The sequence below is a fragment of the Xenopus laevis genome, chromosome 3L, assembly GCF_017654675.1.
Source record: "Xenopus laevis strain J_2021 chromosome 3L, Xenopus_laevis_v10.1, whole genome shotgun sequence".
Lineage (NCBI taxonomy): Eukaryota > Metazoa > Chordata > Amphibia > Anura > Pipidae > Xenopus > Xenopus laevis.
In genome coordinates, this window is record NC_054375.1 from 150,611,099 (window position 1) to 150,634,214 (window position 23,116).

The following is a 23,116-nucleotide window of genomic DNA, read 5'->3' on the forward strand; positions in this document are numbered from 1 at the left end:
AGAGGGAACAGGTGGAAGAACTTTAAAAGTACAGCGGGGAGAGAGAAGCAAACCTACCCCACCTCCAGGTCTGTTACCAGGTCTGGGAGTATGAGTAAGGTGTAGGCCCCCATAGGACAGGGCAGCAGGTGAGGCGGTGTCAGTAGGAGAAAGCCAGGTTTCAGTAAGTGCGAGTAGGTTAAAGGAATTTGCAATGAAATGGTCGTGTATAGCGGTGAGCTTGTTGCAGACAGATCTAGCATTCCAGAGAGCAAAGGAAAGATTAACTGGGTTTTTGGGTATAGGAGTAAGTGTTCTGTACTGTTGGAATTTGCTCCGGAGAGAAGGAGCTCGTGGTCGTGATATAACTGGGATGGGGTAAGGGCCAGGGTTTGGGGAAATGTCCCCAGCTGCCAGCAATAGAAAGGAAAGAAAGACTAAGTGTGAGTGGGATTTATAAGTCCTTCGTTTGTATGAAAAGGAGGAGTTTTGTGGAATAGCTAAACAGAGTACTTTATAGACTTCATGTGTGGAGAGGGAAGGAGAGGAGAGAAGAGAGGCTGAGATTTGTATAGAAGTGGGACTTGCCGGAGGAGGTAGTGAAAAATGTTTTATGAAGCATGAGAGTGAAAGGAGGAGAAATGCAGGATAGAGCATGTTTGGAGTAAGAAGTTACAAACTAGCAGGTACAAACAAATCTGTTTTCTTCTTATCCCAGATGGTTCACTGTTGATTGCAGGGGAATCCGGTTCCTTTTGCCTTGTCAATGCCTTGTCGAACTGTCTTGTTTAACTGTCATTTCTAAGCACTTGAGAAATTTTAGCACTTAGGAAAGGTTAGCACTCGTGCCATGCCCCAGACACGAGTGCCATCCCCAATACTGGGTCTGAATTTATATGTAGCTGATTGGGAAAACCAGAGCCTAATTAATCAATTAATCAATTAAATAGCTAGCAAAGGGCAGAGTTTTACAGACACCAGAACCAGGTTTGGGGCTATAAAAATATCTCTTGTTCACTGAGGAGGGGACACAGATGTGTGCTTTAGATATTTGTCAAAGAACTAAAGTAGAATAGGCCTGACAGACAAAAGTTATTGGGGTTAACAAATACAAGTAGGGATATAGCAGAATTACCAGAATAAACAGTTGCAGTATATGGATATGGCAGTATGTGGATATAGCAGAATTACCAGAATAAACAGTTGCAGTATATGGATATGGCAGTATGTGGATATAGCAGAATTACCAGAATAAACAGTTGCAGTATATGGATATGGCAGTATGTGGATATAGCAGAATTACCTGTAGGAATGAGAAGAGATAGGAGTTAGTTCCATGGAACTGTCTTGTTTAACTGTCATTTCTAAGCACTTGAGAAATTTTAGCACTTAGGAAAGGTTAGCACTCGTGCCATGCCCCAGACACGAGTGCCATCCCCAATACTGGGTCTGAATTTATATGTAGCTGATTGGGAAAACCAGAGCCTAATTAATCAATTAATCAATTAAATAGCTAGCAAAGGGCAGAGTTTTACAGACACCAGAACCAGGTTTGGGGCTATAAAAATATCTCTTGTTCACTGAGGAGGGGACACAGATGTGTGCTTTAGATATTTGTCAAAGAACTAAAGTAGAATAGGCCTGACAGACAAAAGTTATTGGGGTTAACAAATACAAGTAGGGATATAGCAGAATTACCAGAATAAACAGTTGCAGTATATGGATATGGCAGTATGTGGATATAGCAGAATTACCAGAATAAACAGTTGCAGTATATGGATATGGCAGTATGTGGATATAGCAGAATTACCAGAATAAACAGTTGCAGTATATGGATATGGCAGTATGTGGATATAGCAGAATTACCTGTAGGAATGAGAAGAGATAGGAGTTAGTTCCATGGAACTGTCTTGTTTAACTGTCATTTCTAAGCACTTGAGAAATTTTAGCACTTAGGAAAGGTTAGCACTCGTGCCATGCCCCAGACACGAGTGCCATCCCCAATACTGGGTCTGAATTTATATGTAGCTGATTGGGAAAACCAGAGCCTAATTAATCAATTAATCAATTAAATAGCTAGCAAAGGGCAGAGTTTTACAGACACCAGAACCAGGTTTGGGGCTATAAAAATATCTCTTGTTCACTGAGGAGGGGACACAGATGTGTGCTTTAGATATTTGTCAAAGAACTAAAGTAGAATAGGCCTGACAGACAAAAGTTATTGGGGTTAACAAATACAAGTAGGGATATAGCAGAATTACCAGAATAAACAGTTGCAGTATATGGATATGGCAGTATGTGGATATAGCAGAATTACCAGAATAAACAGTTGCAGTATATGGATATGGCAGTATGTGGATATAGCAGAATTACCTGTAGGAATGAGAAGAGATAGGAGTTAGTTCCATGGAACTGTCTTGTTTAACTGTCATTTCTAAGCACTTGAGAAATTTTAGCACTTAGGAAAGGTTAGCACTCGTGCCATGCCCCAGACACGAGTGCCATCCCCAATACTGGGTCTGAATTTATATGTAGCTGATTGGGAAAACCAGAGCCTAATTAATCAATTAATCAATTAAATAGCTAGCAAAGGGCAGAGTTTTACAGACACCAGAACCAGGTTTGGGGCTATAAAAATATCTCTTGTTCACTGAGGAGGGGACACAGATGTGTGCTTTAGATATTTGTCAAAGAACTAAAGTAGAATAGGCCTGACAGACAAAAGTTATTGGGGTTAACAAATACAAGTAGGGATATAGCAGAATTACCAGAATAAACAGTTGCAGTATATGGATATGGCAGTATGTGGATATAGCAGAATTACCAGAATAAACAGTTGCAGTATATGGATATGGCAGTATGTGGATATAGCAGAATTACCAGAATAAACAGTTGCAGTATATGGATATGGCAGTATGTGGATATAGCAGAATTACCTGTAGGAATGAGAAGAGATAGGAGTTAGTTCCATGGAACTGTCTTGTTTAACTGTCATTTCTAAGCACTTGAGAAATTTTAGCACTTAGGAAAGGTTAGCACTCGTGCCATGCCCCAGACACGAGTGCCATCCCCAATACTGGGTCTGAATTTATATGTAGCTGATTGGGAAAACCAGAGCCTAATTAATCAATTAATCAATTAAATAGCTAGCAAAGGGCAGAGTTTTACAGACACCAGAACCAGGTTTGGGGCTATAAAAATATCTCTTGTTCACTGAGGAGGGGACACAGATGTGTGCTTTAGATATTTGTCAAAGAACTAAAGTAGAATAGGCCTGACAGACAAAAGTTATTGGGGTTAACAAATACAAGTAGGGATATAGCAGAATTACCAGAATAAACAGTTGCAGTATATGGATATGGCAGTATGTGGATATAGCAGAATTACCAGAATAAACAGTTGCAGTATATGGATATGGCAGTATGTGGATATAGCAGAATTACCTGTAGGAATGAGAAGAGATAGGAGTTAGTTCCATGGAACTGTCTTGTTTAACTGTCATTTCTAAGCACTTGAGAAATTTTAGCACTTAGGAAAGGTTAGCACTCGTGCCATGCCCCAGACACGAGTGCCATCCCCAATACTGGGTCTGAATTTATATGTAGCTGATTGGGAAAACCAGAGCCTAATTAATCAATTAATCAATTAAATAGCTAGCAAAGGGCAGAGTTTTACAGACACCAGAACCAGGTTTGGGGCTATAAAAATATCTCTTGTTCACTGAGGAGGGGACACAGATGTGTGCTTTAGATATTTGTCAAAGAACTAAAGTAGAATAGGCCTGACAGACAAAAGTTATTGGGGTTAACAAATACAAGTAGGGATATAGCAGAATTACCAGAATAAACAGTTGCAGTATATGGATATGGCAGTATGTGGATATAGCAGAATTACCAGAATAAACAGTTGCAGTATATGGATATGGCAGTATGTGGATATAGCAGAATTACCAGAATAAACAGTTGCAGTATATGGATATGGCAGTATGTGGATATAGCAGAATTACCTGTAGGAATGAGAAGAGATAGGAGTTAGTTCCATGGAACTGTCTTGTTTAACTGTCATTTCTAAGCACTTGAGAAATTTTAGCACTTAGGAAAGGTTAGCACTCGTGCCATGCCCCAGACACGAGTGCCATCCCCAATACTGGGTCTGAATTTATATGTAGCTGATTGGGAAAACCAGAGCCTAATTAATCAATTAATCAATTAAATAGCTAGCAAAGGGCAGAGTTTTACAGACACCAGAACCAGGTTTGGGGCTATAAAAATATCTCTTGTTCACTGAGGAGGGGACACAGATGTGTGCTTTAGATATTTGTCAAAGAACTAAAGTAGAATAGGCCTGACAGACAAAAGTTATTGGGGTTAACAAATACAAGTAGGGATATAGCAGAATTACCAGAATAAACAGTTGCAGTATATGGATATGGCAGTATGTGGATATAGCAGAATTACCAGAATAAACAGTTGCAGTATATGGATATGGCAGTATGTGGATATAGCAGAATTACCTGTAGGAATGAGAAGAGATAGGAGTTAGTTCCATGGAACTGTCTTGTTTAACTGTCATTTCTAAGCACTTGAGAAATTTTAGCACTTAGGAAAGGTTAGCACTCGTGCCATGCCCCAGACACGAGTGCCATCCCCAATACTGGGTCTGAATTTATATGTAGCTGATTGGGAAAACCAGAGCCTAATTAATCAATTAATCAATTAAATAGCTAGCAAAGGGCAGAGTTTTACAGACACCAGAACCAGGTTTGGGGCTATAAAAATATCTCTTGTTCACTGAGGAGGGGACACAGATGTGTGCTTTAGATATTTGTCAAAGAACTAAAGTAGAATAGGCCTGACAGACAAAAGTTATTGGGGTTAACAAATACAAGTAGGGATATAGCAGAATTACCAGAATAAACAGTTGCAGTATATGGATATGGCAGTATGTGGATATAGCAGAATTACCAGAATAAACAGTTGCAGTATATGGATATGGCAGTATGTGGATATAGCAGAATTACCAGAATAAACAGTTGCAGTATATGGATATGGCAGTATGTGGATATAGCAGAATTACCAGAATAAACAGTTGCAGTATATGGATATGGCAGTATGTGGATATAGCAGAATTACCTGTAGGAATGAGAAGAGATAGGAGTTAGTTCCATGGAACTGTCTTGTTTAACTGTCATTTCTAAGCACTTGAGAAATTTTAGCACTTAGGAAAGGTTAGCACTCGTGCCATGCCCCAGACACGAGTGCCATCCCCAATACTGGGTCTGAATTTATATGTAGCTGATTGGGAAAACCAGAGCCTAATTAATCAATTAATCAATTAAATAGCTAGCAAAGGGCAGAGTTTTACAGACACCAGAACCAGGTTTGGGGCTATAAAATATCTCTTGTTCACTGAGGAGGGGACACAGATGTGTGCTTTAGATATTTGTCAAAGAACTAAAGTAGAATAGGCCTGACAGACAAAAGTTATTGGGGTTAACAAATACAAGTAGGGATATAGCAGAATTACCAGAATAAACAGTTGCAAGTATATGGATATGGCAGTATGTGGATATAGCAGAATTACCAGAATAAACAGTTGCAGTATATGGATATGGCAGTATGTGGATATAGCAGAATTACCAGAATAAACAGTTGCAGTATATGGATATGGCAGTATGTGGATATAGCAGAATTACCAGAATAAACAGTTGCAGTATATGGATATGGCAGTATGTGGATATAGCAGAATTACCTGTAGGAATGAGAAGAGATAGGAGTTAGTTCCATGGAACTGTCTTGTTTAACTGTCATTTCTAAGCACTTGAGAAATTTTAGCACTTAGGAAAGGTTAGCACTCGTGCCATGCCCCAGACACGAGTGCCATCCCCAATACTGGGTCTGAATTTATATGTAGCTGATTGGGAAAACCAGAGCCTAATTAATCAATTAATCAATTAAATAGCTAGCAAAGGGCAGAGTTTTACAGACACCAGAACCAGGTTTGGGGCTATAAAAATATCTCTTGTTCACTGAGGAGGGGACACAGATGTGTGCTTTAGATATTTGTCAAAGAACTAAAGTAGAATAGGCCTGACAGACAAAAGTTATTGGGGTTAACAAATACAAGTAGGGATATAGCAGAATTACCAGAATAAACAGTTGCAGTATATGGATATGGCAGTATGTGGATATAGCAGAATTACCTGTAGGAATGAGAAGAGATAGGAGTTAGTTCCATGGAACTGTCTTGTTTAACTGTCATTTCTAAGCACTTGAGAAATTTTAGCACTTAGGAAAGGTTAGCACTCGTGCCATGCCCCAGACACGAGTGCCATCCCCAATACTGGGTCTGAATTTATATGTAGCTGATGGGAAACCAGAGCCTAATTAATCAATTAATCAATTAAATAGCTAGCAAAGGGCAGAGTTTTACAGACACCAGAACCAGGTTTGGGGCTATAAAAATATCTCTTGTTCACTGAGGAGGGGACACAGATGTGTGCTTTAGATATTTGTCAAAGAACTAAAGTAGAATAGGCCTGACAGACAAAAGTTATTGGGGTTAACAAATACAAGTAGGGATATAGCAGAATTACCAGAATAAACAGTTGCAGTATATGGATATGGCAGTATGTGGATATAGCAGAATTACCAGAATAAACAGTTGCAGTATATGGATATGGCAGTATGTGGATATAGCAGAATTACCAGAATAAACAGTTGCAGTATATGGATATGGCAGTATGTGGATATAGCAGAATTACCTGTAGGAATGAGAAGAGATAGGAGTTAGTTCCATGGAACTGTCTTGTTTAACTGTCATTTCTAAGCACTTGAGAAATTTTAGCACTTAGGAAAGGTTAGCACTCGTGCCATGCCCCAGACACGAAGTGCCATCCCCAATACTGGGTCTGAATTTATAGTGTAGCTGATTGGGAAACCAGAGCCTAAGGTTAATCGAATTAATCAATGTAAATAGCTAAGCGAATGCGGTCAGAGTTTTACAGACATCCAGAAACCAGGTTTGGGGCGTATAGAAAAATATCTCTGTTCACTGGAGGAGGGGACACAGGATGGTGCTTTAGATATTTGTCAAAGAGACTAAAGTTAGAATAGGCCTGACCGACAATAAGTTTATTTGGGGTTAACAAAATCAAGTTAGGATTATAGCAGAATTACCCAGAATAAAACAGTTGCAGTATATGGGAGTATGGCAGTAGGTGGAATAGCAGAATTACCCAGAATAAACAGTCCAGTTGCCAGTATATGGATATGGCATATGTGGATATAGCAGAATTACCAGAATAAACAGTTTGCAGTATATGCGATATGGCCAGTATGTGGATATAGCGAATTACCTGTAGGAATGAGAAGAGATAGGAGTTAGTTCCATGGAACTGTCTTGTTTAACTGTCCATTTCTAAGCACTTGAGAAATTTTAGCACTTAGGAAAGGTTAGCACTCGTGCCATGCCCCAGACACGAGTGCCATCCCCAATACTGGGTCTGAATTTATATGTAGCTGATTGGGAAAACCAGAGCCTAATTAATCAATTAATCAATTAAATAGCTAGCAAAGGGCAGAGTTTTACAGACACCAGAACCAGGTTTGGGGCTATAAAAATATCTCTTGTTCACTGAGGAGGGGACACAGATGTGTGCTTTAGATATTTGTCAAAGAACTAAAGTAGAATAGGCCTGACAGACAAAAGTTATTGGGGGTTAACAAATACAAGTAGGGATATAGCAGAATTACCAGAATAAACAGTTGCAGTATATGATTATGGCAGTAGTGGATATAGCAGAATTACCAGAATAAACAGTTGCAGTATAGGATGGCAGTATGTGGATATAGCAGAATTACCTGTAGGAATGAGAAGAGATAGGAGTTAGTTCCATGGAACTGTCTTGTTTAACTGTCATTTCTAAGCACTTGAGAAATTTTAGCACTTAGGAAAGGTTAGCACTCGTGCCATGCCCCAGACACGAGTGCCATCCCCAATACTGGGTCTGAATTTATATGTAGCTGATTGGGAAAACCAGAGCCTAATTAATCAATTAATCAATTAAATAGCTAGCAAAGGGCAGAGTTTTACAGACACCAGAACCAGGTTTGGGGCTATAAAAATATCTCTTGTTCACTGAGGAGGGGACACAGATGTGTGCTTTAGATATTTGTCAAAGAACTAAAGTAGAATAGGCCTGACAGACAAAAGTTATTGGGGTTAACAAATACAAGTAGGGATATAGCAGAATTACCAGAATAAACAGTTGCAGTATATGGATATGGCAGTATGTGGATATAGCAGAATTACCAGAATAAACAGTTGCAGTATATGGATATGGCAGTATGTGGATATAGCAGAATTACCAGAATAACAGTTTGCAGTATATGGATATGGCAGTATGTGGATATAGCAGAATTACCTGTAGGAATGAGAAGAGATAGGAGTTAGTTCCATGGAACTGTCCTTGTTTAACTGTCATTTCTAAGCACTTGAGAAATTTTAGCACTTAGGAAAGGTTAGCACTCGTGCCATGCCCCAGACACGAGTGCCATCCCCAATACTGGGTCTGAATTATATGTAGCTGATTGGGAAAACCAGAGCCTAATTAATCAATTAATCAATTAAATAGCTAGCAAAGGGCAGAGTTTTACAGACACCAGAACCAGGTTTGGGGCTATAAAAATATCTCTTGTTCACTGAGGAGGGGACACAGATGTGTGCTTTAGATATTTGTCAAAGAACTAAAGTAGAATAGGCCTGACAGACAAAAGTTATGGGGTTAACAAATACAAGTAGGGATATAGCAGGAATTACCAGAATAAACAGTTGCAGTATATGGATATGGCAGTATGTGGATATAGCAGAATTACCAGAATAAACAGTTGCAGTATATGGATATGGCAGTATGTGGATATAGCAGAATTACCTGTAGGAATGAGAAGAGATAGGAGTTAGTTCCATGGAACTGTCTTGTTTTAACTGTCATTTCTAAGCACTTGAGAAATTTTAGCACTTAGGAAAGGTTAGCACTCGTGCCATGCCCCAGACACGAGTGCCATCCCCAATACTGGGTCTGAATTTATATGTAGCTGATTGGGAAAACCAGAGCCTAATTAATCAATTAATCAATTAAATAGCTAGCAAAGGGCAGAGTTTTACAGACACCAGAACCAGGTTTGGGGCTATAAAAATATCTCTTGTTCACTGAGGAGGGGACACAGATGTGTGCTTTAGATATTTGTCAAAGAACTAAAGTAGAATAGGCCTGACAGACAAAAGTTATTGGGTGTTAACAAATACAAGTAGGGATTATAGCAGAATTACCAGAATAAACAGTTGCAGTATATGGATATGGCAGTATGTGGATATAGCAGAATTACCTGTAGGAATGAGAAGAGATAGGAGTTAGTTCCATGGAACTGTCTTGTTAACTGTCATTTCTAAGCACTTGAGAAATTTTAGCACTTAGGAAAGGTTAGCACTCGTGCCATGCCCCAGACACGAGTGCCATCCCCAATACTGGGTCTGAATTTATATGTAGCTGATTGGGAAAACCAGAGCCTAATTAATCAATTAATCAATTAAATAGCTAGCAAAGGGCAGAGTTTTACAGACACCAGAACCAGGTTTGGGGGCTATAAAAATATCTCTTGTTCACTGAGGAGGGGACACAGATGTGTGCTTTAGATATTTGTCAAAGAACTAAAGTAGAATAGGCCTGACAGACAAAAGTTATTGGGGTTAACAAATACAAGTAGGGATATAGCAGAATTACCAGAATAAACAGTTGCAGTATATGGATATGGCAGTATGTGGATATAGCAGAATTACCAGAATAAACAGTTGCAGTATATGGATATGGCAGTATGTGGATATAGCAGAATTACCAGAATAAACAGTTGCAGTATATGGATATGGCAGTATGTGGATATAGCAGAATTACCTGTAGGAATGAGAAGAGATAGGAGTTAGTTCCATGGAACTGTCTTGTTTAACTGTCATTTCTAAGCACTTGAGAAATTTTAGCACTTAGGAAAGGTTAGCACTCGTGCCATGCCCCCAGACACGAGTGCCATCCCCAATACTGGGTCTGAATTTATATGTAGCTGATTGGGAAAACCAGAGCCTAATTAATCAATTAATCAATTAAATAGCTAGCAAAGGGCAAGAGTTTTACAGACACCAGAACCAGGTTTGGGGCTATAAAAATATCTCTTGTTCACTGAGGAGGGGACACAGATGTGTGCTTTAGATATTTGTCAAAGAACTAAAGTAGAATAGGCCTGACAGACAAAAGTTATTGGGGTTAACAAATACAAGTAGGGATATAGCAGAATTACCAGAATAAACAGTTGCAGTATATGGATATGGCAGTATGTGGATATAGCAGAATTACCAGAATAAACAGTTGCAGTATATGGATATGGCAGTATGTGGATATAGCAGAATTACCAGAATAAACAGTTGCAGTATATGGATATGGCAGTATGTGGATATAGCAGAATTACCTGTAGGAATGAGAAGAGATAGGAGTTAGTTCCATGGAACTGTCTTGTTTAACTGTCATTTCTAAGCACTTGAGAAATTTTAGCACTTAGGAAAGGTTAGCACTCGTGCCATGCCCCAGACACGAGTGCCATCCCCAATACTGGGTCTGAATTTATATGTAGCTGATTGGGAAAACCAGAGCCTAATTAATCAATTAATCAATTAAATAGCTAGCAAAGGGCAGAGTTTTACAGACACCAGAACCAGGTTTGGGGCTATAAAAATATCTCTTGTTCACTGAGGAGGGGACACAGATGTGTGCTTTAGATATTTGTCAAAGAACTAAAGTAGAATAGGCCTGACAGACAAAAGTTATTGGGGTTAACAAATACAAGTAGGGATATAGCAGAATTACCAGAATAAACAGTTGCAGTATATGGATATGGCAGTATGTGGATATAGCAGAATTACCAGAATAAACAGTTGCAGTATATGGATATGGCAGTATGTGGATATAGCAGAATTACCTGTAGGAATGAGAAGAGATAGGAGTTAGTTCCATGGAACTGTCTTGTTTAACTGTCATTTCTAAGCACTTGAGAAATTTTAGCACTTAGGAAAGGTTAGCACTCGTGCCATGCCCCAGACACGAGTGCCATCCCCCAATACTGGGTCTGAATTTATATGTAGCTGATTGGGAAAACCAGAGCCTAATTAATCAATTAATCAATTAAATAGCTAGCAAAGGGCAGAGTTTTACAGACACCAGAACCAGGTTTGGGGCTATAAAAATATCTCTTGTTCACTGAGGAGGGGACACAGATGTGTGCTTTAGATATTTGTCAAAGAACTAAAGTAGAATAGGCCTGACAGACAAAAGTTATTGGGGTTAACAAATACAAGTAGGGATATAGCAGAATTACCAGAATAAACAGTTGCAGTATATGGATATGGCAGTATGTGGATATAGCAGAATTACCTGTAGGAATGAGAAGAGATAGGAGTTAGTTCCATGGAACTGTCTTGTTTAACTGTCATTTCTAAGCACTTGAGAAATTTTAGCACTTAGGAAAGGTTAGCACTCGTGCCATGCCCCAGACACGAGTGCCATCCCCAATACTGGGTCTGAATTTATATGTAGCTGATTGGGAAAACCAGAGCCTAATTAATCAATTAATCAATTAAATAGCTAGCAAAGGGCAGAGTTTTACAGACACCAGAACCAGGTTTGGGGCTATAAAAATATCTCTTGTTCACTGAGGAGGGGACACAGATGTGTGCTTTAGATATTTGTCAAAGAACTAAAGTAGAATAGGCCTGACAGACAAAAGTTATTGGGTTAACAAATACAAGTAGGGATATAGCAGAATTACCAGAATAAACAGTTGCAGTATATGGATATGGCAGTATGTGGATATAGCAGAATTACCAGAATAAACAGTTGCAGTATATGGATATGGCAGTATGTGGATATAGCAGAATTACCAGAATAAACAGTTGCAGTATATGGATATGGCAGTATGTGGATATAGCAGAATTACCAGAATAAACAGTTGCAGTATATGGATATGGCAGTATGTGGATATAGCAGAATTACCAGAATAAACAGTTGCAGTATATGGATATGGCAGTATGTGGATATAGCAGAATTACCAGAATAAACAGTTGCAGTATATGGATATGGCAGTATGTGGATATAGCAGAATTACCAGAATAAACAGTTGCAGTATATGGATATGGCAGTATGTGGATATAGCAGAATTACCAGAATAAACAGTTGCAGTATATGGATATGGCAGTATGTGGATATAGCAGAATTACCTGTAGGAATGAGAAGAGATAGGAGTTAGTTCCATGGAACTGTCTTGTTTAACTGTCATTTCTAAGCACTTGAGAAATTTTAGCACTTAGGAAAGGTTAGCACTCGTGCCATGCCCCAGACACGAGTGCCATCCCCAATACTGGGTCTGAATTTATATGTAGCTGATTGGGAAAACCAGAGCCTAATTAATCAATTAATCAATTAAATAGCTAGCAAAGGGCAGAGTTTTACAGACACCAGAACCAGGTTTGGGGCTATAAAAATATCTCTTGTTCACTGAGGAGGGGACACAGATGTGTGCTTTAGATATTTGTCAAAGAACTAAAGTAGAATAGGCCTGACAGACAAAAGTTATTGGGGTTAACAAATACAAGTAGGGATATAGCAGAATTACCAGAATAAACAGTTGCAGTATATGGATATGGCAGTATGTGGATATAGCAGAATTACCAGAATAAACAGTTGCAGTATATGGATATGGCAGTATGTGGATATAGCAGAATTACCAGAATAAACAGTTGCAGTATATGGATATGGCAGTATGTGGATATAGCAGAATTACCTGTAGGAATGAGAAGAGATAGGAGTTAGTTCCATGGAACTGTCTTGTTTAACTGTCATTTCTAAGCACTTGAGAAATTTTAGCACTTAGGAAAGGTTAGCACTCGTGCCATGCCCCAGACACGAGTATAGGGTTAATAATGGTTTTATGGGGGAGGATGTTCTTTTTCCCTTTATTTATAGGAGAGGTCAACCCTTTAAGAAAAAAACCTGTACCCCCCACCCCACAGTGACCCCCCCCCACCGTCCAACCTAACTGCCCTCCCTCCCCCCGGGAAATGCCCCATACTTTATACACAGATTCTGACATTGAAGTTCCACGCAGCCATCTTCCGGGTCTTCGGCAAGCTAAGTGGGAGGTCGGCGTGTTGGCGTATGCGCAGTTGGCGCAATTTGCCCGTTTCCGACAACTGCGCAAATGGAGAAACTCACAAAAATTGCAGAAGCGCCGGAAGAAGTAGGGATGCACCGAATCCAGGATTCGGTTTGGGATTCGGCCAGGATTCGGCCTTTTTCAGCAGGATTAGTTTTAGGCCAAATCCTTTTGTCCTGCCGAACCGAACCCGAATCGTAATGTGCATATGCAAATTAGGGGCGGAGAGGGAAATCGCGTGACTTTTTGTCACAAAACAAGGAAGTAAAAAGGTTTTTCCCTTCCCACCCCTAATTTGCATATGCAAATTAGGATTCGGATTTGGTTTGGTATTCGGCCAAATCCTACGAGGAGTTTTTTTCCTGGTGTCCCTCCGGGCCAGTCCGACACTGCTCTGTGTGTTGGGGGGTACGGGTTTTTTTCTTAAACAGTTGACTTCTCCTTTAAGGAGGATGGGTGATGGCTGATGAAGTGGCGGGAAGCCACGAAACGCGTAGAGAGGGCAGCCCATAATATGTCTGTGGAATGCTGTTTTGGATTTTAACTATGCTCAATAAATTTTAACGAATAGATGCTTCCTTGATGCTCCGTGCTTTCATGATTATGTAGATAAAACCTGCTGAGCCTGATTGGTCAGTATGAGAAAGCGCTGTGCCTGCACATGTGTCTGTGTGTGTATATATGTGTGTGTGTATATGTGTGTGTGTATATGTGTGTGTGTATATATATGTGTGTGTGTATGTGTGTGTGTGTGTATATATATATATATATATATATATATATATATATATCAGGCCTTGTGCTCCAAGGTCAAATAAGCAGTGTGTGTCCCACATTCCTCAGGTGTATAGGCTGTGCCGGATCACCTGACCTCTAACTGCAACACACCATTAACCCTTTATTCTGCTATACAAACAAAAGGCACATAATACTGGCACTGAGACAGTCTGAATGGTGTGACCTTCCAGAAAGGAATTCTGCCTTCTGAATCTGAACTGATTGGCACTTGTGATTTCCAGCAGCAGGTTTTGCCTGGTTAACTGCATTACTTGTTCTGTCTGTTCTGACTCTGTACAGATTTCTACGGGCTCTTACAGACGAGCGTTTGAAGCTGCGCTCCCCTGCGTTCCGTTTTTATGCGTTCAGCCGCAGGGGAGCGCAGGAATAGACGCATTCAGTTTTTTTCAATGGGGCTGTACTCACACAGGCGCATGTAGGCCAGCTGGAGCTCAGCTATATATATTATATACTGTGAGCTCAGCTATATACTGTATACTGTCAGTTCAGTTATATACTGTATACTGTCAGCTCAGCTGTATACTGTATACTGTCAGTTCAGCTATATACTGTATACTGTCAGCTCAGCTATAAATTATATACTGTATACTGTCAGCTCAGCTATATACTATAAACTGTCAGCTCAGCTATATACTGTATACTGTTAGCTCAGTTATATACTATATACTATGAGCTCAGCTATACACTATATAGTTGCTTTATAGCAGAACAGAGATGTCCTTAGCCCCCATTAGTTCATAACAAGGCTACAGCAATTATACAAGGGTGGCCGACCCAAAGTTTGGGAACCCCTCCCTTAAGCCAAGCCAATTGAATGAACTGGTCTGTGACTTTCCTGAAGCTAAATACTGGCATTACTATGTGCTACAAAATGTACAGTGGGGTTTATAGTGCAGCATATTATGGATCTGTCTCCTAAACCGCAAATATTTTGTCTTTCCAGTGTCAGCATGGGGGAGAGTCAGACATTCAGCAGGCGCCTTCATGAAATCACGGTATGTATACAAAATAGGGGGGGGGTAGAGCAGAGCTTACAATCTAATATACAGAGGGACACAGATACAATACAGGGAGAGGGAACAATTGGGAGAAGTGGATCCTGCCCTGCAGAGCTTACACTCTAATATACAGAGGGACACAGATACAATACAGGGAGAAATAAATACTGTCATGCAGAGCTTACACTCTGATATACAGAGGGACACAGATACAATACAGGGAGAGGGAACCATTGGAAGAAGGGAATCCTGCCCTGCAGAGCGTACACTCTAATATACAGAAGGACATAGATACAATACAGGGAGAGGTAGCCATTGGGAGAAGGGAATCCTGCCCTGCAGAGCTTACACTCTAATATACAGAGAGACACAGATACAATACCGGAGAGGGAACCATTGGGAGAAGGGAATCCTGCCCTGCAGAGCTTGCACTCTAATATACAGAAGGACACCGGTACAATATAGGGAGAGGGAACTGTTGGGAGAAGGAGATCTCTGCAGGGACTTATGCTGCTGTTTCTCGGTTAGGAAAGGCGCAATATTCTGTCGGAGGTGGAGCGAATTCAGAGGGAGCTGGAACAAAAGAGGATGAGCCTACAGCAACTAAAGGTAACAATGCTGGCATCCCGTGCATCTACTCTCAGCTGGTTTCAGTAGTCAGAACCTTCAGTTCACCAGTGGAGAATTAGCTGCTTGTATGTGTGTGTGTGTGCACTGACATGTATGGAATATGCACACACAGAGCAGATTTTAGTGTGGAAATTGTGAAATATACAAAATCCACTCGTTATGTGTACTAACAGACTGACCCGTGTGCTGTGTGTTATACTTGAATTTGCTCAATCATTCTTTCCCAGAAACAGGTGGGAATTCTGTTGTTTACAAAATAACAGTGCAGAACACATCGTTACCCTCCCATTTACCTGCTGGGCATTTTTTAGGGCAGTGCAGAGAGGGAATTTGCCTTGGGTCCTTATTATAAAAGGGCCAGAGTTTGATTGTATCTCTTTATACAAATTATGAGAGATAGCTATAGGGGCTGTTCCTGCTGAATTGTGCTTAGTACAGGGGAATACCTATGCTGCCATAGTTTTATTGTATCTCTCTGTACAGACTATGAGCAAACTTAGGGGACTGTTCCTGCTGAATTGTGCTTAGTACAGGGAATACCTATGCTGCCATAGTTTTATGGGATCTCTCTGTACAGACTATGAGTAAACTTAGGGGACTGTTCCTGCTGAATTGTGCTTAGTACAGGGAATACCTATGCTGCCATAGTTTTATGGGATCTCTCTGTACAGACTATGAGCAAACTTAGGGACTGTTCCTGCTGAATTGTGCTTAGTACAGGGAATACCTATGCTGCCATAGTTTTATGGGATCTCCTCTGTACAGACTATGAGCAAACTTAGGGGGCTGTTCCTGCTGAATTGTGCTTAGTACAGGGAATACCTATGCTGCCATAGTTTTATGGGACTGTTCCTACTGAATTGTGCTTAGTACAGGGGACATTTTTTTCTTTATTATAGTCTTGCATCCTGATACAAAAAAACTAATAAAATAGCATTCCAAATAAATGTCATATATACATTTTCAATAAAAACATATTTACAGAATAAAGCTATTTACATTATACAGTTGTATTCTGTATATAAATAGTCACATTGCAGTTCAACTTCAAGCAAAACAAGTGGCACAGTCTGACTGCCACTCTAATCATAACAAAACAAACACACTGACTCCAGGAAGGCAAAAAGATTGGGCTACTCACCTAAAACTGTATGAGCCCTTTCAGAAAAATAGAAAATGGCAAAAATCTACGGGGGTGAAAAGACCCACACACCAAAGAGACATCAGGATGAGCAAGTGACTCATGGTGGGTCAAACTCAATGCCCCTCTATAGACCCTTCCACCTTGCTTCATCCATCCTTTGTCTCTCCAAAGAACGTATCTTCCCGAGCTCCTCCAGAATCATTTCCACCACCACTGGACAGGGGAGGACTTCACACCTCAGAGAAACCTTGCACCGTGCACTCCAGGTGTAAAAGCAGACAACAGAGCTGACTAAAAAAAAGAGTGCCCAAATCATAACCCCTGTGTCGCTTGAATGTCCCATGGCCCACTCCTGGTAACTACAACCAGAGAGGCAAGGAATGCCCAAGGCAGCAGAGACTTGTTTGTAGACATCTATGTTAAAGGGGCACTGAAGTAAAAAGTGGTCCATTGTCTCCACTTCCCCAGAACATTCCTCCCGCGGGCAATCATGGTCATCGGTGCTTCTGTACTTCAGATTGTCATTAACATAGAGCTTCCCATGGAAGGAGTGCCAGGCGACGTCCTTAAACTTCGGGGGGACCCTTGGGGAGTTGATTAAAGAGAGCCCTGATCTCAACACTTCGTCTGGACAGTCCTTCAGGGCCAGTGATGCATGAAAGTAGGAACCCAAGACTCTCCCCTCAATCTCCCTTCTGGGAGAAGCCCTGATCTCCCCAACAGACACACACCACCACCTCATCACCTTCAGACTCACTACAACATAAGGCGGGAGAGCGTCACGAGGAGCACGCACGCTCTTTACCAAGCCGCCTCTCTGCCAGCACTCAAGATAAGGAAGGACCCAAAGGAGGCTTCTCCAAAAAGGAGGTTGTTATAGTTGTACTTAATAAAGGTGTTCACAAAGAACACAACGGGGTTCACCATACCGAGACCCCCCTCCTTCCTTTGTAGGTAGGTAACATTCCTTTTGATGAGGTTTGTCTTATTCCCCCATAACAGTTGGAATAAGAGACCTTTGATCTTAACATAGAAAGCCTCTGGAAAAAGGCACACGTGGCTGAGATAGAGAAAGATTGGAATCAGGTAGGTTTTGATGAGACGATTAGGCAAAACGACGAAGGGGCACGCCCCCGAAACGTTGTATTGTTGGATTGACATTAAACACGGGAGCAATCCCTTGAGCTTGTTACGTGTGCTGGAGTTACTTTGTATGTAGGTTTTGATGAGATCCACCCTTTCTCTGAGGGTATAATTCAACCCTTTCCACTGTTTCACCAGAACAGTTGCGGTTTCCAATTTGCCCTCCCAGTTTTGTCTGGCGTAATCACCATGATCGAATTCAATGCCAAGAATTTTAATTTTGGGCTGGGCCACTGGGAAGACACCCGGGAGACTGAAGGCAGGATCTCCCTTCCCCATCAAGAAAGTTTCACACTTATTCTGGTTAATCAAGGACCTGTAGGCCCTTTCATAGTCCCTTAGCATACTTGCCACACTCTCTGCCTCCTCCCCACTAGACACGACTACTGTGACATCGTCTGCATAAGCGGAGACCTTCCCAGGAGACAGAGATCCAGTCTCTAGCACCCCAGCCTCATTTTGGAAGCCATGAATGGACTTGCGGGAAAACACTTCCCTACAGTTTTGGAAAGGGTCAGGCGAGTGGTGCTTCCCGTAGTCCCTCTCCAAAACCAGGGAAGAGTACCTGTCATACTGATACTCCTTCATGAGGGCACGGACCCTGGCAACTTCCCCACCTTGGCCACCATCAGACACCAATCTGTCTAACTTTCTCCTGAGAGCTTGGTAGGCGTGTTCTTTATCAATTTGTATTTCGTTAGCTAGGCCTCGAAAGACTCCTGCTGCCCTCTTTTTGACCATCTCCCACCACTCTGCCTTAGTGTTGCAGAAATCTAACAAGGATTCTTGAGCCTGAAAGAAATCCCTGAAGGACTGATTTACACACTCCTCCCCCAGGAGGGCCGAATTCAGGTGCCAAAGACCCCTTCCCCTCGGAGGGGACTCTGAGACATTCAAGGACACTCCTACCATACAGTGATCAGAGAACTCCACAGCTGTCACCTCAGGAGGAGACACTATGAAGTCCTGCTTAACAAAAAACCTGTCTATCCTACTCCTACACGTTCCTCTAAAAAAGGTGAAACCCGTGCGGTTATGGAAGTGGTGAATGTGCATAACCATGCTATTAAGGAAGATGCTATCGTAGCCCAGCCGACCTGCGGCACCTCCCCTATCCATAGGCCTAGTCACGGTGTTAAAGTCACCGCCAAACACTATCGGCTGGGCTGTAAAAAGAAAGGGCTTGATCCTGCTAAACAGCTCCCTCCTCGCCTTCAGTGTCTGAGGGCCATACACATTAATAAGGCGAAGATTCTGCCCGTCCAAGACCATACATCTGCCCATCTCTACCTCAATCACCCGTTTGACTGTTACCTTATTGGTCTTAAAAAGGACCGCCACTCCACTGTAGATCTCGGCCACAAGAGACCAGTAGGAGGGGCCGTGTGTCCATTCTTTTTTGGCTCTATGGAGCACCTGTAGATTACATAATCTGGTCTTTTGAAAGGTGGCAAACCTGGTACAGGGGAATATCTATGCTGCCATAGTTTTATGGTAACTCTCATTACAGACTATGAGCAAAGTTTTGGGGGAGCATACTAGTCTAGATATGAGCAAACACAGTGTATTTTGACCTCCCATGGATAACAGTTAGGGTTGCCACCTGGCCGGTATTTTTCTGGCCTGGTCGGTAAAAATGATGCTTGATGCCAATGTTATTAATAGGAAAAAACGGCAAGAATATAGGAAGGCCGGTATTTTTTTCCAGAAAAGGTGGCAACTAATAACATCGGTGGTCAAAAGGCCTTTCAGTGCTTATACAATGTCTCAGAATGAGAAGCTCTGTGTATGTGGAGCACCGGGATCAGTAAAAGGACAAATCTGGGGAGAAGGACCTCATCTACAGCCCCAGACGGATAGTGAAACTTCTGGTTTGAGGCTTTTATTCAGAAGACTTTGCTTATCGCTAAAGCAATTGTCGGTTGCACACACAGACTCTGACCATTGCGTTTCGGGCCCATTGTTTCCAGCAGGAGCCTCAGATAAGCTTCAGGCCTGCGCCCTACACAGTGAAAGTGGTTTTGATAGCAGAGACAACATTCTCAGGCGTGAGCATAGGGCGGTCTCACTTTTATTACTGGGGTAAATATAGACTGAGTTAACCATAAGGCTAGTGCTAGCCGGGGGCTGAAATACACAGGCCAAAAATCTGTCCCTACAAGGTCATTAGCAGGCGAATCACTGGCCGAAGTTGCCCGAAGTTTCCTTTCCTGAGACATCCTGGGACTGTATCAGTGTCGGACTGGCCCACCGGGATACCAGGAAAAGTCCCGGTGGGCCCAGGTGTCAGTGGACCCTCCTGCTGCTAAACATTTGGCCTATTTCATGGTTATTCCCTATTTCTATGAGAACAAAGAGGCTAAATAGATGGAATAATAGATTATAGTATGTAAAGAAAAGAGACCAAGAGAATAGAGGTTGAGTGAGGAGAGGAAGAAAATAGTACTGAGGGTGGCCCCCGGTATAAAAACTTTTGGTGGGCCCCAGGTCTAAGGTTTTTTGGTGGGCCCCTGGTGTCCCAGTCTGACACTGGACTGTATAATCTATGGCATTACACTATGCTATTGAGACAGACACCAAAGATGCTACATTGATACGTAAAGGATAAATAAACCTTAAAAATAAGTGAATGTAAAATTGGTGAGGGGGTTATTCTAAGCACTTTTGCGATGTACATTCATTATTTATTATTTTGTAATTCCAAGGATACATGTACTGTTAAAGGATAAGTAAACCTTAAAAATAAGTGAATGTACAGTAAAATTGATGAGGGGGCTATTCTAAGCACGTTGCAATGTACATTAATTTTTTATTTATTTTAATTAGTAATTAAAAGATACATGTACTGTTAATATTTATGAATTTTGTTACAACAGCACCACCTGCTGGTCATTTTCCCACCAGTCTGACCACCAAGTAGTCAAGGAAGTTGTCAGGAGAAAGAAAGAGGCTGCTCTGATGTTCTTCTGCTTAGGAAAAGTTTGAGAAAAGTTTTTAATTTTTTCCTAAGCTGAAGAACATCAGAGCAGCCTCTTTCTTTCTACTGACAACTTCCTTGACTACTTGGTGGTCAGACTGGTGGGGAAAATGACCAGCAGGTGGCGCAGTTGTAACAAAATTATTTCATATTAACAGTACATGTATCCCTTAATAGCTTGGAATTAAAAAATAATAAATAATGAATGTACATTGCAAAATTGCTTAGAATAGCCCCCTCATCAATTTTACATTACTTATTTTTAAGGTTTACTTATCCTTTAATATGAATGAATTTTGTTACAACAGCACCACCTGCTGGTCATTTTCCCACCAGTCTGACCACCAAGTAGTCAAGGAAGTTGTCAGGAGAAAGAAAGAGGCTGCTCTCATGTTCTTCTGCTTAGGAAAGATTTGAGAAAGGTTTCTAATTTTATTCCTAAGCAGAAGAACATCAGAGCAGCCTCTTTCTTTCTCCTGAAACTTCCTTGACTACTTGGTGGTCAGACTGGTGGGAAAATGACCAGCAGGTGGTGCTGTTGTAACAAAATTCATTCATATTAAAGGATAAGTAAACCTTAAAAATAAGTAATGTAAAATTGATGAGGGGGCTATTCTAAGCAATTTTGCAATGTACATTCATTATTTATTATTTTTTAATTCCAAGCTATTAAGGGATACATGTACTGTTAATATGAAATAATTTTGTTACAACTGCGCCACCTGCTGGTCATTTTCCCCACCAGTCTGACCACCAAGTAGTCAAGGAAGTTGTCAGTAGAAAGAAAGAGGCTGCTCTGATGTTCTTCAGCTTAGGAAAAAAATTAAAAAGCAGAAGAACATGAGAGCAGCCTCTTTCTTTCTCCTGACAACTTCCTTGACTACTTGGTGGTCAGACTGGTGGGAAAATGACCAGCAGGTGGCGCTGTTGTAACAAAATTCATTTATATTAACAGTACATGTATCCCTTAATATCGTGGAATAAATAAATAATAGATGTAAATCATAAAAGTGCTTAGAATAGCAACCTCATCAATTTTACATCCACTTGTTTTAAAGGTTTACTTATCCTTTCAATGGTTGAGTAATCTTAAAGGGGTCATTCACCTTCCAAACACTTTTTTCAGTTCAGATGTTTTCGGATCGATCCCCAGAAAGAAAGACTTTCTTCAACTGCTTTCCATTTTTTTTTTTGTGTGTAAAGTTTAAAGGATAAGTAAACCTTTAAAATAAGTAAATGTAAAATGGCTATTCTAAGAAAGTTTGCATTGTACATTCATTATTTATTATTTTAATTCCCCCCCCCAGAGCTGCTTTAGAAAGACATAGGAAGGTGAAAAATTAAAAAAAAGGTCACAAACAGAAAATGGAGACTCATTGGAAAAAAAGTCTTTATTTCTGATGGAAAAATAACTGAATTGAAAGGTGAACAACCCCTTTCATTTTTACAAACCACCAATTTTAATTCTCTCTGCATTATGATTATTTGGCTCCTTGGGCCAATCAGGTGTAGAGTGTACCTGGTCAGCCCACCTTAGACAATAGTTCTAATGACTGCACCACTGGGCTTAATTATGTTACTCAAATGATTATTTTTTGGGTTCACGTTCCCTTTAAAGTCAATTGGAAGCAGCACTGGTACCTTCCGTTTAGCCCTGATGATAATCTGGTTTCTACTCCTTCCCCAGAGGAAATCCCTGCGAGAGCGATGGCTGATGGATGGAGTGGTTCCTTCTCCCGGGGCCGAAATAGACAGTCCTCTCTTCCAGACAGAGAGTAAAATACAGCAGCTGGAGAAGGAACTGGAGAGGTGAGTACTGGGTGTATCCGTGATGGGGCACTTGGGTGTTTGAGACTCTGCTTCACAGTGTTTATGGGGTATCTTTTCATTTTATGCCTTGTGTACATTACAGACGAAAGAAAACTACTGAGGCTACAGTTTGTTTAGGATAGCAGCTGCCATATTAGCTTGGCGTGACATCACTTCCTGCCCGAGTCTCTCCATGCTCACTCAGCTTACTCTTACTCAGTACTCTTACTCAGATCTGGGCTCAGATTACAGCAGGGAGGGGGGGAGGGAGGGAGGGAGAAAAGGGAGGGGAGAGAGGAACAAACTGAGCATGCTCAAGCCCGTGCCTTGGAGGTTTAAGCTGAAAACAGGAAGTCTGATACAGAAGCCCATGAGTACACAATAGAAG

At 41.1% G+C, this 23,116-nt stretch overlaps 1 protein-coding gene across 2 annotated transcripts in view; it reads left to right on the top strand.

Annotated features, from left to right (window-relative positions):
* palm3.L (paralemmin 3 L homeolog) overlaps positions 1 to 23,116 on the top strand; it is a 52,622-nt gene that overhangs the window by 21,494 nt on the left and 8,012 nt on the right. The window contains exons 2-4 of one of the 2 annotated variants that reach the window (XM_018250794.2): positions 14,971 to 15,022; positions 15,554 to 15,634; positions 22,607 to 22,728. In XM_018250794.2, coding sequence (XP_018106283.1) covers positions 14,978 to 15,022; positions 15,554 to 15,634; positions 22,607 to 22,728 — 248 coding nt within the window. In that variant the 5' untranslated portion in view covers positions 14,971 to 14,977. 2 annotated transcript variants of the gene reach the window in all.